The 18,701-nt window shown below is 38.2% G+C and overlaps 1 protein-coding gene across 1 annotated transcript in view; it reads left to right on the top strand.

The window, feature by feature from the left end:
- The first annotated feature begins 408 nt into the window (after nucleotides 1-408).
- ESYT2 (extended synaptotagmin 2) overlaps nucleotides 409-18,701 on the top strand; it is a 52,324-nt gene continuing 34,031 nt past the window's right edge. The window contains exons 1-6 of the mRNA XM_031061725.1: nucleotides 409-519; nucleotides 2,665-2,706; nucleotides 3,290-3,424; nucleotides 5,168-5,244; nucleotides 10,969-11,041; nucleotides 11,858-11,947. Of these exons, the coding sequence (XP_030917585.1) occupies nucleotides 409-519; nucleotides 2,665-2,706; nucleotides 3,290-3,424; nucleotides 5,168-5,244; nucleotides 10,969-11,041; nucleotides 11,858-11,947 (528 nt within the window). The remainder of the gene's footprint in view (nucleotides 520-2,664; nucleotides 2,707-3,289; nucleotides 3,425-5,167; nucleotides 5,245-10,968; nucleotides 11,042-11,857; nucleotides 11,948-18,701) is intronic.

An 18,701-nucleotide genomic window follows, 5' to 3' on the forward strand; every position in this document is an offset into this window, starting at 1 on the left:
ACTGCCTGGGGTTGCTGTGACCCAAATGCAGGACCCAGCACTTGGCCTTGTTGAACCTCATACCTTGGTCTTTGTCCATCAGTCCAGCCTGTCCAGATCCCTCTGCAGACCCTTCCTGCCCTCCAGGAGATCAACACTCCCACCCAACTTGGTGTCACCTGCAAATCCACTGAGGATGCCATCGATCTCTTCACAGAGATCATTGATAATGACAGTAAACAGGAGTGTCCCCAACGCTGTGCCCTGTGGAACACACTTGTGACTGGCCAGAGTTACCAACCATGGATGTAACTCCATTCCCCCTACTCTCCCTGGGCCTAGCCATCCAGCCAGTTTTTTACACAGCTGATTTTACACTGGTCCAAGCCATGAGCAGCCAGTTTATGCAGGAGAATGCTGTGGGAGGACATGTCAGAAGTTTCAGTGAAATCTGGGTCAGCACATCACCAGCCTTTCCCTCATCCAGTAAGTCATGCTGTCGTAACAGGAGATCAGCTCCATGGCCTTTGCTGGCGCCAGGTCAGGGTGACAGGCCTGTAGTTCCCCAGGCCCTTGTGGATGGATGGGGTTACATTTGCTGACCTCCAGTCACCTGGGACCTCCCCAGTTAGCCAGGACTGCTGGTAAATGATGGGGAAGTGGCTCTGGGAGCTCTTCTGCCAGCTGCCCCAGTACCGCTGGGTGGATCCTTTCCAGCCACAGAGACTTGTGCTTGTCTAAGTGGTGTAGCAGGTTGCTGACCATTTCCTCTTGGATTACTTTGGTGTCCCCTATGTGGAACAGCTCTGCAGCTCTCACCCTGTGAAAATGAACATCACTGATCCCTCCTACCTAAATCAGAATGAGACCTGTGGATCCAACGTCATACACAAGTCGTTACTGAGAATTGGCATTTTTTTCTGTTTGCAGATTCAGAAGGCAAATATTTTAAAGGAAAGATCAAGATGTTATTTATTAGTGCTGGGGTTAACAGTGTTCATTCTTTCTGTTCCTTTAACTTTTTTTACCATTGGGAGCAACATGAGAACCCTGCAAGACAAAAACTGAGTGTAAATTCTCTTCAGCTGTAAGTTCATGTACATACTTGTAACTGCTTGTGTTACAAAAATAAAAAACAAATTATGTATTTTCTGTTTTCAAAAAGTGGACACCATCCCCAAGCCTCTTAAGTACAGAGTTCTGACATAATACCCACCATAATTTTCTAGGAAATTAATTCTAAGTAAATAAAATAACATGGTTCCCAAATTGTCCCATCTGCTATTTATAGTTCTATTATTTTAACTTTTTTAATGTTTTTGCTCAGTCAGACAGATCACTGGGCACTTTCACACCACTTGTAAAGCTTTTGAGAGATGTGATAAAGATGCTGAGAGCCTTTCTTGACAGTGGAAGACAGCAACATTTGTAATTCTCTAAGTATCTGTAGAAACATGGGGCTTACTTTTGTTATTGACCTGGGATTGTTGAAAAAGAAACAGAGTGGAGAGATAACTCTGACACAGTTGATTATGCTGCTGGGGGGCAGCATAGCAAAAACTATATAGCAAAAGTTTGGGGGTTTAGGTGAAATTAAGGACTGCTCTGAGGGCAGATTGAGTATATGAAGAATATGTTAGTGCTGATTGTTAATGCAAGAAGTGAATAAAAACTGAAAAAGTCATTAATGGGGCTTGCTTTCAGGTTCATCTTGTTGAAAATACAGTTTAAAGAGTAGTTCTTTCACTGACTGTTCACATCTGGGATATGCATAATAAAAATAACTGCTGTTGAAGCCGTGGTGCAATCTGTTATGCTATGAAGAGATTAAGACTTGGCAATTCAGTTAAGTAGAGACACTGCTTCACAAAAGTCACCATATGTAGGTCACGGTTTTTTAGTGTGTTCAAAGGCTCTTTGTGTTTGGGAAATGTGATCTGCATCTTGTTCTACAGCCTGTGAGTTTCTAAGGGAAGTCTTGTTAGCTCTGCTTCTTCAGCGATTTATTTTTGCTTGGGGTGGATTTTTGGTTGGGCTTTTTTTGGTGTGTGTTTGTGAAAGGTGAAGCTACTACCTGTACTCTCTTGTGTCTGGAAAACTGTCTGGTCATCCAGCATTTAATTAATGTTTCCTATTGCCACGGGTACTTTCTGCCCTGTATATAAACTGTCACTCTGACTGGTTTCTGCAGTTGTTTAAAGAAAGAAATCACCAGAAATGCCTTTCAAAGGGCTTTTGGCCTAACTTAAATCCATATTCCTGAGCATCAACTTCACTGATTAAATATTTATAGCCATGATTTATTGCCATTGAAGAAGATTTGGCATGAATGAAAGGAAGCAGAAATGCAGCTGGGACCCTGTTGTGTTAATATTGGTTGACACGAGCTGGGTTGGCTGTGCTTGTTTTTTAGTTTGTCCATGGTGTTACAGCAATACTTTATTTTGGGTGCTGCTACTAGAAACAAGTTAAAGCATATATTTATGTACTTCAGAAATAAGTTTGTGTTTTAATTTGTTTGTATTTTAATTCTCTTGTCGGGGGTGTTGACTGCTCAATAATGTTGTCCACTGTCTAGGGAGATCCCTAAGCTTTCTGGTATTATAAATGACTGGATACAATTAACTAAAAAGTGTTTTGTATTTGTATTAATTTTTGGTTTGTATTTGTTTTGGTTTTTTTTAGGTGCATTTTCCAGACACAGAGAGAGCAGAATGGCTCAACAAGGTAAGGAGAAGCATTGCTCCCAAATGGGAAGGGGCAGGAGGGAAGGCTGAGATTAAAATAAAAGATGAGGCAAGAATCTGAGAACAGAGTAGTTTTAACTTCATGCTTTATACATTTAAGTCTCTGGTTGTTGATCCAGTTAGTCACAAGAAAGATTAAATTTAGTTTCATGGTCCTGAAAATGTGTGTTTTATGAATGATTTAAAGTGGCATAACAGTAATGACAGCTATAATTGCGTAGAAGTCATAGCAGCTGTAAACACAATCTTTAATTTTCTACTTGTCTGGGATACTTTCCAGTTACTGTAGGTTCCTGACCTACAATCTAAAAATAAATGAAATTTGCAGTTTTGATTTGTGTGTGTGATAATCTAAGATATAAATCTATGTAGCTTACTTTTTTAAAAATAACTTTCATTCAAAGAGCATAGAAGAACATGAGCTAATTGGAAAATAGTAAGGGGAAAAAAAATAGAATTTTCAGATAGAAAATTCAGATGCAGTGAAGTTCTGATTTTTACACTTATAACTTATTCATGTATTTTAGAACTGTACTTCCATGCAGATTTTTTTTTTTCTTTAGACTGTAAAGCAGATGTGGCCTTTTATTTGCCAATTCATTGAGAAACTCTTCCGAGAAACCATAGAACCAGCAGTGAGAGGAGCAAACAACCACCTCAGTACCTTCAGTTTTACAAAGATTGATATTGGTCATCAGGTCAGTGTCTGGTGAGGTTTTTTAAGAGACCCTGTTTTACATAACATTTTCATGTAGCCTGTTCAAATCTGCACAGAAATATTTGTCTATGACACTTGGTTGTAAGCCTGCTTCTGATTTCTGTCGTAACATTAAAATAAAAATGTGTGGGTTTTTTAGCAGAGGCTTTATTGCGTTTCCTGGGATCTATGCTTCACAAACTTGACTGAGAATTTGGAGATGACTCAGTGTAGCAATGCCTGGTCACATGAAGAGCTCACAGCAATGTGATTTTAATATTGTTCATACAATGCTCTACATTAAGTGAGCAGGGACCATTACACTTTTGGCAGAGGGTCCAGGTGCAGTTCTCTTGTCACAGATGCACTTCTGATCATGTTATGTGTAGAGTCAATGACAAGGCTGCTGGCTTGGCTTTTCAAGGACTGCACAAAGGGGGCATACAGATGTTTGTCTTCTGTTCCATCCCATGAAAGAAGGGGTCTCATGCCTGCAGGAGAGCCTGTTTGACCAGGGCAAGCTGAGAATGATCCCCTCTGCTTGCAGCAAGTTCAGCACTACTTAATCATCCCTGCATTAACCAGAACTTTACTGCTTTGAGATGCAGTTTAACAGCTTTTGGTTGAAGTTGTCTTTTGTGTTTCTGTTGCTTGTCATAAATTGAATTTCAAATAAGGATTTAAAAATCAACACCTCCACACACCCTCAAATGTTAGGAAACCTGAAATTAATTTTCAGGTGTGATAGAGGGGAATTGTTTTTTTCTCTCTTGTGACTCTATTTCATGTAGGCTAAAGTTCTTTATGCTTTACTGCACCTTTTGTGTGTTGGGTTTATTATTTTTTTAAATTGAAAAACCTTTTACATGGGGCCTCTGTCCTGCCCTAGATATATTTGTATTATAGACTGAAGCATTCCTTTTAAGTAGGTTTTAGATTAGCTCCTAGACCTCTGTATGGTTCTGCAGCTGAATTGAGTAGCCTTGGACATGACAAAGAGCCATTCTTACTTGATATTGCAGCCTTGATTGAGTTGCACAGCCGCAACACAGCAGTGAGATTTTGATTTTACAGAAATTATCAAAAAGCTTTAAATAGAAGTATGAAATTTTTTCAAGAAAGGAAAAACTCAAAAGTGAGGTTGTTAGTCATCCTCTCCTGCCTAGTGTTTGATGGATGTTTGGGGCTTGAGTGTGTGATTGATATGTGTTAATTCTGTATGAGGGAGAGAGGGGAGAGCATGAACACAATGATTTAGAGAGACAGCACAGAGTGGTTGACACAAATTTTTATGGGAATTAGGGATTCTTTTCCATCTATTCTCACTAAATTCCACTTAAGGCAATTGTCTTTTTATGAGCTAAATTTAGCTTGTTGTTGTAGTTACACAGAAAAGAATGCTTTGGGAGTGTTAGACATACACCTACCTCTACAGAGAAATTAGATGTTTTTGTAGGTGAGAGAGGAAGCTTGATTATTAAATATTTTGTAAATCTCGAAGTTTAGTGGTCCATACCCAGGGTAATTCTGGAAGGATTGTGGTTAATTGGATCCCAAAAAGGTAATTTTACCCCTTGAAATAAGAATTTGAACTAAATTGATAGCCTTACTTCACACCTTTTAATGTTTATAGTAGGTTCTTAACTTCAGGCATGAATATGCCTATATTCACCTTTAATTCAAAGTTAAGAGTTTAATATACTTCTGTAGAAGAATCCAACTTTTACTTGCTTCATTGTTCCAGCCTCTGAGGATAAATGGTGTAAAAGTGTACACTGAAAATGTGGACAAAAGGCAGATCATTTTGGACCTTCAAATCAGGTAAACTTTATTACTATATTACAGTGGGCTCCATGCTTTATAATTTGCACATTGTTTGATTTGGCAGTTACATTAGCCTGAAAGGAGAATTGCTTCATTATGCAAATATAGTTAGATCTAATTGTGTATGAATGGAAGAAGAAACTGCATGATGTAAATAGGATTTATCTGAGGGAAATGGAATATCAACTCTGTGTGGTTTAATCATTAAAGTCATGTTACTTAATAAAAAAAATACTTTCCAAAGATAAAGCACTATCTTTGACTTTTTCTCCTTAATGTGTAAGCACTTTGCCATTAAATGTAGTCTGAAATCTAAGACGTAAGATTTTTTGGGTTTTTTACTTTTCTCAGTTATTTATTATTTTATAAACATAATATTAGAAAAAAATAGTGATAGGTACAGAAGAAATTGTGTTTACTTTAACAGAGTAAATCTGTGTGTTATAAAATGCCAGAATGACACTGCTCCATCGCTTCAGCTTTCTTTGCTATTTCATCATGACTCCTTTTATATAGGTTTCTCATTAGGTCTACCCTACATTTACTCCAGTCATTCTCAACAAAATCTACAGTTGCAGAATTTTTTGAAAGTTCAGTCAGTGAACCCAGCAATGTTTTTGCAATTGACCATCATAGGTCTGTGTTACTGTGGCTACTTTTGCCTGTTTGTGGATTATGGAAAGGCCAAATTTGTCAGTCACTGACAGTCGAGCAAGGAGCAGCCTTCTGTGCTCCTCACTGCTTCCCTGGCAGCAGCCAGGAGGGCCATCAGGCATCTCAGCTTCAGAGGCACCTCCACAATTTGAACATGCTTATTCTTAAATTTGAATTATTTGTCTAAAGCTCAGCTATGCTGAAGCCTTTGCTTCTTTGGCAGAGCTGGGCAGGCCCCAGAGTGATAAGGGAAAAGGCTGCTGTCTCCTTCCCTGGGTTCCAGAGCAGCTGGGGGCTACATCTGTGAACAGAGCCCAGTCTGTATTGGATTGAATCACTTTATTTCTGTAGGAAAAAGACAGCTGTTCAAATCAGGGATTGGTGTTGCTGGACAAAGTACAGCAGGATTGGCTCTTGAGAGCTTATTTCACTGGATGAACGTGTTAGCCCTAATGGAGCAACTTCCTTCAGTTTTCTCTTTGCTGCCACTTCTGACAGCAGCTGGGAGAGCAGCCTCACCTCTTCAGAGATGAGCCCTCAGGAAAACAATCTTGTCTGACCAAACAGTCCATAGAAATTGTTTTTAAGAAGCTCTTTATGTTCCAAAACCACTTCGTCCCTTTAAGGCAGAACTATTCACAGGAAGACAGAGTAAATCTAGTTTTGCTTTTTTTTTTTCCTTTCTGCTCATCCTCATGAAGTAGATAAAAGTAAAAAGGCCAGTAGGTTTGTATAAAAATTTCAGGAATAATGTCCTGTTACATAGATCTGAAGGAAATCTGTCTTATTGCATTACCTTGCAACCTGCTTAGATAAGTGGTAGACAGGTGCAGTAGAATCCAGTCTAAAAGGCTGAAATAAATTCCTTGAAGTGGTTTAAATAAAAATAATAGTGCTGGGTCAGTTGGGTGCCTGTTGAGCCCAACATCCTGTCCCTAATGCAGGTGGCACAGGCTTCCAGGAAGAAAATGGAAACAAGAGCTCTGGAGTGGCCATCACAGCTTCTAGGAATTAAGGCTTAGACAAAACCATCATCAAAGGAGTCCTGTTTCATATTTAAGACTTGTCCTTGTCACCTCATTCAAAAAGGGCTCCTTTTCAAAGGCTTTTAGTATGCAAGTTAAAACAGAGAGCCCCCCCACCCCCCTGTACCAGTTGTTATTGTTTGATGTTGTTTGCTTTTTAATAGTTTGATTTATATGTCCTCTGAGAGTCTTATCACTGGGATTGTCTCAGTCCTAACAGGAAGAATAAGTCCCTCTTGATACATTTAGATCCAGAGTTAAATACAGATACCAACTTTAAATTATGTCTTATATTGCAGTTTTGCAAGATTATAAAGAGCAGTCTCACTGCTGGAGAAAAGTCCATCCTTTGGAGTATTTATCCCTGAAGATTTTAATATCCAGTTAAATTAGTTTGGTATAACTTCAATTTATTTTTAAGTTTGAAGTTAGGAACTTCTATAAACCCTTCATTTTCTAAGTACAGCTGAGCAGGACCTCTCAAACAATTTCTCTAAACATTCATAAGAATAGTTGTAGGAAGCCAAGCCCTGTGGGGGTGTGTGGTGAGGGAAGGAAGGAAAGATTTTATTTATATTTTTCTTCAGTTTAAAGTACATTAATTCTTTTAAGAATCCCCTTTTATCCTGCAGTTCCACTATTGTGGCTTCTTTTAGCCCTTTCTGCTGCCAGTTGTTTGTGGTGGGGTGTGTGCATTTGCTTTGGACCTTCCATAGTGCATTGAAGAGTTTCAATGTGTCTCCAAAACTCTAGAGTATTTTTTTGCATCATCCTTGAGGGGTTTTTTTGGTCTGCTTTTAATTTTAATTGCAAAAGGAGTGTGTTTTGGTTTAGTTTCTATTGTTTCTGCAAGGATACTGAGTGCATGATGATCATTGCTTCAGAGAATTTTTCAGAACTCTTCAGAGCAGGTTTTGTGCATCACTCAGGGTCCAATTAAGAACTTCACTCTAAGTAGCTTGAATAGCTAACCCACAAAGCACTGGAGAATGTATTTAAAGGTTCAGTTTGAGGACCATATTTGTGAAGGGAATGCTTTGCCTTTCTCTTACTGTGGAGTTTATGTTTAAAAAAATTATCAAAACTCATTACAGTTTAAAAGTCTAGTTCTTGATGACAAATATGGGCAAGGGAAAAATTTCAAACACAAGCAAATGAAGATAAAATCTAGAGAAATTGTTAGTAAAAAGAAATCTTACATTTGCTAAAGTGTGTGAATGTAGTTAATTCTTGGGTAAAGGTTATGGATCAACAGAAGACAAGATAAAGCCAGTCAATTCAAATGTGAACTGTAGCAAAGAAAGCAAAGAATATTGAGAGATTGAAGAAATAGTTGTTAGTAGCCTGAGTTTTTTCAGCTTCTCATGACACAAAAAAAATTGATGCACTGAAAGAGTTTCAGGCTGCAGATTGAAGCACATGGCAGATTTTTTCAAACGTGGAATACTTGAATGGGGAGACTCACTACATTATACTGGCAGAGGACAGATGTAAAAATAGGGCCTAAAGACTTTCTAAAAACAGTTTAGATAGTCCAGTGTACAGAGCCACATATCTCTTTAATATAGAAAATATTTTTCCTATAACCTTTTATTTTTTCTTCTTTTTCTTCTGGGTATCTTCCATGGGCTATAATGACCACATGCAGTACATCACTCTTCTCTTTTGATTCAGTACAGCTGCTGTTAATGTTCTTACAAGAGTGTCCTCATTAAACTGTGATCTATCTCAGTGTTCTGTACCTTAAAGGGATCATAAATAATTCTGGGATATTATGATCTGAATGTATGGAATTTGCTTACTTAATGATCTTTCAAGTTGTATGGTGTATTACAGTGGAATTGTGTAGGCATCAACTGTTAATGGACCCAGCCAGATATCATGGGGGATAAAACCATATTTAGCTTTATTATAAAGTTAAATGTTGTTGACTTAGTCCCCTCAAATGCAGTTTGTTACTATTTTTACTTCAGTTTATCATCATGTTGTTATGGATTTTCAAACAAGCATACTGCTTCCCAGTCTTCATAACACAAATAGTTCTGGTGCTGCAGAGTGCTGAGATTGAGGTTTCAGTTGCAGGTTTTAATTGACCTTGCTTCTCTGTGTCATGTTGTTATGCAATTATATATATATATATATGTGGGAGTGTATTTATATATATCTCTACTATCTCTATATATAGTTAGATAGGTTAAAAATAGAAATTACATCGTTTTAAATTGTGTATTAAAAGTTACATACCTATTTTTAAACTGTACAGTCACACTACATTCTTTCCAAGGAAAGCAACTGTCACCTTCCTTTGACATAGACCCCATCATGTTGTTGTCTTCCACTTCCCCAAACTGGCCATTAAACAAAAAAGATTCTACATAGTGTTATCTTCTGAATAGTCTAAAATAAATTCCAGTGATGGATGTTTACAGGAAAGTCTTGGTACTATTGTTTATTTCTGTTTAAGGGATTGATGAGATTTGCATTTGTTGAAATCCCAAAGACAGCACCACCACACACAGAGCAGAGGAGATTTGGATAATGGATTTGTGGAATGCAGCAGCTCTCACCTTGTTTTTTCTTTTGGTAGTTCTTTGTGCCCATCAGGCTCAGGGGAAGGGAACAGCAATCCTGCTTTTCTGCTCTTACTGTAAGAGTAATTTATTCTACATTGACTTGAGCCTAGAATAGCCAGTGAAGAGAGCAATTCCATTTGTTCACAATTCCCCAAACATTTTTAATAAAGTAATAAGATTACTTCATACTCCCAAACACAGCTAACACTGTACAGACCAGGTCTGAGGAACTAATGTGCAGAGACCTGGGCTCTGCTGCAGAATCTGGAACAGGATGCCCTGCAGAGGAAAGAATTTCCCCCTCCTTTCAGCAGTGTCTGGCTTTAATCTGGCTCATCTCCATCCCACTTGGGTCCTTCTTCCATTTTCTTTACCTGGGCAGTCTGTTCAGAAAGCTTTTCAAATTTCATTTGTGCTCCTGTTACAGCCTCAATCTTCTTAGAGGGTGTCCTAGTCCAGCTCATCTCTCCCTACCTGGAGCATGGTACTCAGCTGTTAGGTTTTGCTTTCAGCTCTCATTCTGCAGAAACATTGACCATTTCCATGCTAAATCAGAGTTTCAAGCTTTCTTCCTGAATTCCTTGTTGAGTCTCAAAATTAGTTTGTTTTCAAACCAATGTGTCTCACAGCAGTACCAGCTGTTGGAAAAATGGTTGCTCAGCTCTGCTGGTACATGGTTGACCTGGATGAAGCTTCAGGGAAAGCAGTTATAAATTCCAAGCCTGAGTTGTGTGTGAATAATCTTGTAGCCTTGTAGTATGGCAAAATAGATGGGACTTCTTTTTACCAACTTTGACAATTCTGAAATACAGGGCAGCATCTGGAAAATTTCAATCACTTGACCTTGCATCCCCAAAAATGGGGTGCAAGAACCGTTCAGGGAAAAATATGCATGATTTTTAATATGTTCTCTAATTTGCTTCCTGCTTTCTCTCCCTTCAGAAAGGGCTCAACTGTTTTTGGCTTAGAACTTGCTTAGAAGATCACTCAGCTCAGCATGCCCTGCTTATTGAAATTCTAAATATGACTGGCTTTGCAAGTTTATGAATATTTCAGACAAGTTTCATTTTTAGCATAACTACCATCTCTGTCTAGTGCTTCTCATGATTATGTTAGATGAGAGTAGATTTGAGTACATTTACAATCAATGAAATCTGTGGAGAGCTTTCCTGAAATGGAGTATGAGTTCTGTGTCCATTATTTCCCAAAAGCAGGGCCTCTTGCTTGATTGCTATTAGGCATCCTTCTGGAGATGGTAGCAAACCTAGGTATTAATTTCAGTGATTTTGATGACAGTGATGTTTTGAAAAGGATGTTTAAGCAAACTGATATTGGTTTATGTTCTAATATTTCAACACACATTTTTTGTGCATATACTGGGAGACAAAATACATTGTCATGGCACTGCAAAACAGAACTGTTTATTGCAATTTAATTCATAAAAGTGAAATGTATACTTTCTTTTTTAGTTTTGTTGGAAACTGTGAAATTGATTTGGAGATCAAGAGATACTTCTGCAGAGCTGGTGTGAAAAGCATACAGGTGAAATTTAGTTTTTTTCCTTTTGATTTCCATATCACTAAATCACTATTTTCTGATTAAATAATCTATGAGAAAGTAACAGTAATTGTGTAGTTTTCTAGCTTAATTTTTTTTCTCATTTGAATAGTATTGATATTGCAATCAGTAACATGACTTAACAAAAGAAAAAACTTCCTTTAAGATTTAGAACAAATATGTAACCTTTACTACAGAAAAAGCTGGAGATAATTTCACATCAAGTTGATGTGATGTGTTCGTGATGTGTCAGTTTATAAAGGCACCATGGAGCTTAAACTTTATTTCATGTAATATCTAAGCATCAGATAGAATTACTGATGCAATTACTATTAGTAGCCTTGCCTTCTGATATTGTTTCTGAGATTTCCTGAACTTTCTGATAACAGATCTCTTCCTAAGGAGCAGCATTAGCTCTTTTCCATGTGTGCCTTGACACATCTGTAAGCATTTCCCTGCTTTTGCTCTGGTACCTGTGGTGCCCCTGTGCTTCTTGTGTCACGTTTGTTTACGTGGAGCTGTAGAAATAATCTACTTCACAATTTCAAAAAAATTACCACCAACGTGACACTGCATAATACAGATGAATGTAATGAATTTTTAAGCACAACTGTTAAGTGCTTGTATAAATTTTTTGAGTTTTGGATGACATATAAAGAAATAATTTTTATATATATATAAAATTCTTCCGTAAGCAAGAATTTAATGAATTAGAAGTGTGAACATTGCCAGCAAATAAATTTTATTTGAAACTTGAATAAAGTAAATTTCACTGTCTTTTTTTTTCTTCTTCTTTCACAGATCCATGGCACCATGAGGGTTATCCTGGAACCACTAATTGGAGACATGCCCCTAATTGGAGCACTATCCCTTTTTTTCCTGAGGAAACCTGTAAGTACTTTTATGTCCCTTTCCACATTTTTTAGAGTGCTGATGATGGTAGTTAAAAATGATGGAGCAAGAATTAAGCAGCAAAAGGAAAGAGTTTGGGAAATCACTGCTGTTTGCTTGAACTTTGACAGATAAGCACTGGAAAAATTTTATGAATGCTAGCAGGAACCAAGATGGATAATAATTACCTTGGAGTTGGGAAGTGTGTTTTGTGAAAGCTGTCAAACTTTTCTTACATGTCCTCTGGGTAAGGAAAGATCAACAGATACCATCTAGATTGGTTGTAAAAAAGCTTTTATTGCTGTTCTCATGATATTCTGTAGATCTAACTTGAAATTTCACAAAATTGGTGCAAGGTTGTTAAGAAAACCAATGCTGGTGTTAGCACAAACTAAAATGGGAAATTACCTACCTACTGTGAAGTTTTTTCCTAGATAGCAAGTGGACAATTTCCATTACTTTTACCAGTGACCCAAGTGTGAGGGTGGATGAAGCACATAGTGAGATGGAATTGGAATTCAAAATGATCATGATAGCAGCAAAAGTGGAAAGCAGAGAGAAGGTCATAGGCCAGAGTGCATGGTTGGGCAGGAATAACAGTGAAACAAAGGTGAGCCAACAAGGTCTGGCTGGTATGAAACTGATACAGCCAAACTGGCGAGTGTAAACAAGAGGACAGCCCTCAAATGCTTTCAGTTTTAGGCGCAGCAATTCACCAAATCTTTTTTTATAAAAGTATAAAGGATAACATAATACACATTGCACTTGGCTGGTGGAAAATTCTTTGATGTTGTGCATGTGTGTGTGTGAGGCAGTTTCAGCAATTTGAAGTTTGGTGCTGCTTTTAGTAAGTCTCCATAAGAGCCTAACAGAACATGTGAACAATGTAGAAATTCATATGCTCCATAGATTTCTTTAAAGAAATTAATTGTTTCCATCTCTTACTTGAAAGTATATTTTCCATTGGAAGCTTTCCTTGAAGATGTTCCAATTAAACATTAAAACTCACTATGTCAAGGTTTAACAGTTTCACACTGGCAGGTCACAAATTACAAGTGCAGGGGTTTAGACACTTTGAAGCATCACAAAGTGATCATCTTGATTTCATCAGCAGTCTGAAACTCTGAAAAGTTGATCTAGGCTTGGGGGGTGAGAGTGAATTCCTCAACAGCTTTAGGAGGTATGTTGTTACTTTCCTCAAAGAAATCACATTCTTGTGATACAGTTCTTTTGAACAAATATCCCGTGATAAATTTTTGCTACCATGTTGAAAAATAGGTTTGGTTTAAGGTGTTTATGTGTGGCCTAGAAAAAACTTATGTCACTTGTGTATTTGTGTGGCTTGTTTCATCTGTCTAGAGAAACCATGTGTGATTGGGTAGAAGGAATGGAGACTTAAGTCTTAGCAAAATATGCAAGAATTTGGAAATATTTTGTACCCAATTTAGTCAGTGTTGTTGTAAAAGTGAATTAGTTCATGCAAAACTGATAAAACATCATTGCTCTTATTTGGAAATAGTTAAGAAACCCCATTGGGATGAACCAAATTTGGATTTCCACAGATTTCTTTGAAATGAGCCTAAACACTAGGAGATGTCTGCTTAAATTTCACCTCATTTTTAATCTGTGGCTGAGCCATGAGTGTAGGAAAACTGTTAATCTTCATGTTTATCCTAACTAAGTAAGCATGGCCCTGAAAAGGATTGAATGCTGTCATATGCTGGTTTGCACTATGTAATTGTTAGCATACTTTCTGATATCATTTTGCTATTTAATCCTCTCCTAAACAACTTCCATACTCAGTGCAGTCCCAGCTCATTCCAGGGACCATCCAATAAACAAGTTAAATGCAAACATTCTGGTTTAGAGGAGCAGGGAGAAAAGTGGAGCTGTGTAGACAGAGGTGCTGCCTCTTTTTCCCCTACAGGAATAGCATTTCTCCATTGTCTAGATGTGGTTTGTGCTGTCTCTCTCAGTTCTGTTTTGTACAGTCCTGCAAAGTCACTCTGACACACTCAGTGCTGGAGCCATGACCTGACCCAGTACGTCTGCACTGCCCTGGGGTACCTCCTGCAGATGCTTCTGTTGGTGCCTTCTGGGGCAGAGGTAGGAAAGCTGGCAGTGGTAGGAGGAGAGATCAGCCCCAGGAATCCTTAGAAGCAGTTCCTGGCACTGCTCTGCTTCCCAGCATCCTGCTCTGGTAGGAGGTATCCAAACCTTCCACTTCTGGTACTCCCAGAGCCTTCCCCAGTGGATTTTAACTCTGGTACCTGTGCTTACTCTTTTCTACGTGTGATGCATCTGCAAAGTGCTTAACTAGGACAGCTTGCACCTGAGAGAAGAAAATGAAAACATGTCAAGTGAAACACCCCTCATTTGGGGTCAGTTTGTGAACTTTGGGAAATACTTTGTCCATAGAAATTTTGTCTTTTGTCCTACCCCTGACACTTTATTAATAGGACAAAAAAAGGATGGTAGATAGAGCAGAGTATCCGCTTGATCTAAAAGACAAGCCCTCCCCAAAAGTATTCAGATACAAAAATGCTAGAAGTGTTTTTCACCCTCCTTTTATTTAAAAACTAAGGTAGTGGTCAAGGTCCAGGCAAACCTTTGGTTCAAAAAATAATCTAAGATAGCCCATAACTTTGACAGTTATCCATGGCTGTTCAGCTTTTTCCAAACAGACTTCTCTCCCCACCACAGTGTTTTCTCAGTGTTTATTTTTCTAACTTCTGTAGAAAAATGTAAAATAAACCTCATTACAGCAAGAACCAAATTCTGTTCTCTTACTAGAGAGCAAATGGCTGCAGCCAAAGAAAGCCTTTCTTAAATATTTTTGTTAGAAGAGAAGAGGAATTAGCTGGCAGCTGGCATTAGATTTTGTTCTCATATTTTCCAGTCTAAAGTAACTGGCAACAATTCCTCTTGCTCTGTATCATCTGTTTGCTGGACTTAATGACTATAAAAGGCAACATGGCCTATGAGTTTACCAGTCTCATATTTCTGAGTAATACATAAAGTTTTTGATCTTTCAAGAGTTCTTACATCTTATGAAACTTTCTATGTACTGTATTTTGTTGTTGTCATTATATGAAGGTGCTAAAAGTTTCATCAGCTTATTTTTTTAATCCAAATATGTAGGACATTTCAAGGGAGGGAAATATGTGCATTCTAGTGTTTGGAGTGGTCTTTTAAATCTCTGAGTGTCAGTGCTAGAGAGAAGGTGGCATTGGATTAAGAGTCAGGATTTGTGAGATTCTTTGCATTTTCTCACTATATTAACATTATGTATATTTACCAGATAGTTGGTTCTAAAAGTTTTAGCTATCATTTTACTTTTAGCATGTATCAGTGCATAGTTATTTTGATTTGCTGTTCAGTTATAGAAGTTTATATGGCTTATAGTTGTACTGTAAATGGGTAATTTTCCAAAGTTTGCTCAGTGGCACACTCAGAATTGAGGGTGTATCCTAACCCAACCATTTTCTCTTAATAAAAGCCAAAACCCTCCCAATAAGGCAAACTTATAAAAATACTAATGTTCTAAAAAGAACAATGGCTGGAAAACAGGATGTCTTCCAGGAAAAATGGGCAGCTCTTCCAAAGCTCTAATTTTCAGATTTACGGTTTTGCCTTCCACTTGCTGACTTGAGTACTGCTCTCCTTCTGCTCACTTTACAGATTGGTTCTGTCCTGTAGTTTTGATTAGTTTTTTATAAGGTTTAATTTCACCTAATATTGTCTGCCTTTGCAAAACTGGCTGGATGGGACTTTCAAAAGTATAAGTCCTGATGAAAATTACACTCAAAAAGGAGTGCTTGCAGCCATAATGAGTCCCAATGAAATGGCTGGAAATAAACAAAGTGGTTATGTAGAATGTGTAGAATGCCTCTAGAACATATGGGACTGTCAGGTTTGTGGAACACCTGGATAAATGCTGATGCACAGCTACTGTTAGAATAATATTTGTTAAGAATTAGTCTGGTTGCTTATGAAGTGAATGATTTGCACTGCTACTCAGCATACTTAAAATTTGCTACAACTTACATTTTTTCTCAGTGATTTTAGATTTTGGAAGCTTATGGGATGTTTTAAGGGCCATCACAGTTGGTGTTTCCACAGTACCTTGTTCTTTCTCCCTGCGCCCTCCCATTCAATGCTGTTGTCTCTCTTACACCAGTTTTGAAACTTCTGCTGCTGGAGGAAGCTGGCTAAGGGACATGAGCTGGCAGGATATTAAACACCATAAGAAATGCCCAGTTTCCTGTCCTCCAGATGTATTTTAGTTGCCTGAGCCAGCTCACTAAAGTCAGGAGACTGGTGGGAGGGTATGAACCAAAATGCAGCCTGGTAGAAGGGTAGGAAGGAGTAGAGAAGGAGGAGAGAATTGGCTTGAATAAAGCTGTGAGTAGCTGACACTATGGAGAAAAGCAGGTGCACTGGATTTGTGCAAAGTCAACTGTGATCCTGCTTCTAGTCCCTTCAGCTCACTTGCCTACTGTGTCTTCTACCCCCTCAAGTGTACATCTTACCTCTCTAGCAGTTGTCTCATTGAAATCTTCAGAGTTACAACTGAAAAACTTTTAATCACCATTTCTGTGCAGAGATATGTTGTGCTTCCTACAGCAACCAGTGAGAATACTACAGCACCTACTCTCTGCAGTGTTGTTTGAGAGGTTGAGTTTATTATTATGTATTTCCTGGGAGATACACTGGATAATGTTACAAATTAAATTATTACAACAATGCCAGCACTTCAGTGTTGTAGGTGGTGATGGGCTTTGCTCTACTAACAAACAAATTGTACCATGCCTCTGTATGGCCTTTCACAAGTAACAGTAGAGGGCATGTTAGTTCCCTTCCTGTAATACATTCCTGGGAAGAATCACACCTTATCCCATGGAATTGTACCCTCATGGCCTGTAGTAGAGCTTCAGTTTTCCTACAAAAGCGTTACACTTCCATAACTCATTTAGCAGGAAGTTGTTAATCAACATTTTAAAATATGCTGTGGCTTCTCTTCTGAGAATTAGTATTGTTTATGGCAGCCAAATCAAGCCACAAGGTTGGCAATGTTTAGAGGCTGCTTTTTGTACTTCTGTGAGCTTTATTTATGGCCTTGTGTATTCTACATTCCAGCATGTATTTTTCCCTTTGTAAAGGTTTCTAGGGTCTTGAGAACACCCAGTGTGTACAGAGATGCTCATTAATTTTTAGCCTATCTTTTCTTATTGGCTGAAGGGGTTTATTTTTTAATCTGATTTTTTAACCTCTTCCAAAGTATGCCTTGTGTTAGTTCTCGGTACAGAGCTTTGGTAAGATGTGAATTTCTTGGCTTTCAGGCAGATAACGAAATTTGTTTTCACTTCTCTGAGCAGAGGAAGAATTGTAAGAGGTTTGAGTCACAAGACACACAGACTACTTCATTGGAAAGTGTAACTGGTGTCTGGAATCTGCCTTTGTGCAGTGAGCTGCTTGGTAGAGTCTGCAAGGCACATCACCTCTCCAGTTGCAGTGTGTTGTGGAAAGACACCATCGTTTCTGGCCTCTGGCAGAATTTCATTTACTTACAAATTCTGCACGCAGTTTTTCCAGTGTTCTGGAAAATTTTTCTGTTAGTTCTGCTGCAAAGAACCAGCTGGCATTCTCTGAATTTAGCTAAACTAAGAGAATTATGCATTGCTTGAAATGGTGACAGAGGAGGAAATCATATTGTTAAGCTATTTCTTAAATATGGAAAGTTTTTAGGCTTGGTACTTCATAAAAGATTCATCAGCTGGGAGTCCTTTGCTTGCTCCCTTTTTCTCCAAAGGACTCTTAAGTTAGTTATGATGGCAACAGTGCTGTAACTTCTGTCAGAACCACGTTAGGGAGTCCTGTTCTTCTCCAGCAAGTCATGGCATGGCAGTGCCCAAAATACAGAATGAAAGCCCCTTGTTATTTTGCTGGACTGTGGCTGGGGGCTCTCTCCTGCTTATGAGGAAATACTTTGCCTCCTTTCTTCTCAGTCTGCTGTGAGTGTGTCTGCTGTCAGTGTTATTTCTGTACTTTTGCAGGTATAAGGATATTTTTTTTTTCCTGAGTTGCCTTTTGGAAAACTCTTCTTAAGTTGCAAACAGGGTATCTATTGCTGGTCTGATTATGTTTGGAAACCAAGAGCAAACTTGAAACAACTTCATTGAAAGGAAAGGTGGGGTGAAGATGGGGAGATAGAACAGTAAAAAAAGCAGAAGAGGAGAGAAAAACCCAAACAATTCTCCCTAATACCTGTAGACTAAGATTAGAGTGTGTGTTACTGCTGGGTGCTTCTGGTAGAACTGGAAAGGAAGCCCTGTGGTGGGCAAATGCAACAAACTTTATCTGACAGGGGAATTTACATTTAAAGCCCAAACAGTGAAAGCTTGATTATGGCAGGAGTTTGAAGGCTCATATTCTTTCCAAAACATTTATTGGCTTAAGATTTATTTGCAAAGCTTTTTTAATAACCCTGTAAAGTTCTTAGCTGTAATAATGTTTTTTTAATTTCTGAGCTTCAGCTTCAAATGGAAGAGGATTTTTTAAACATTTCTGAAATTGGTCTTTGTCTTTATTCCTGTACATTAAGTGGATTAAGAGAATTTCTGATTTGAAGAGAATTATTTGTATTTCTTGTCTAAATGACCACTCTTAGTGGCAAACATCTCGGGTTTTTTGTGTAATTGTTTTTCCATGTTTCATGCTGTAAGGAGTGATGATGGAATGAATGGGTAGGCTT

Source organism: Geospiza fortis, unplaced genomic scaffold (assembly GCF_000277835.1).
Source record: "Geospiza fortis unplaced genomic scaffold, GeoFor_1.0 scaffold282, whole genome shotgun sequence".
Lineage (NCBI taxonomy): Eukaryota > Metazoa > Chordata > Aves > Passeriformes > Thraupidae > Geospiza > Geospiza fortis.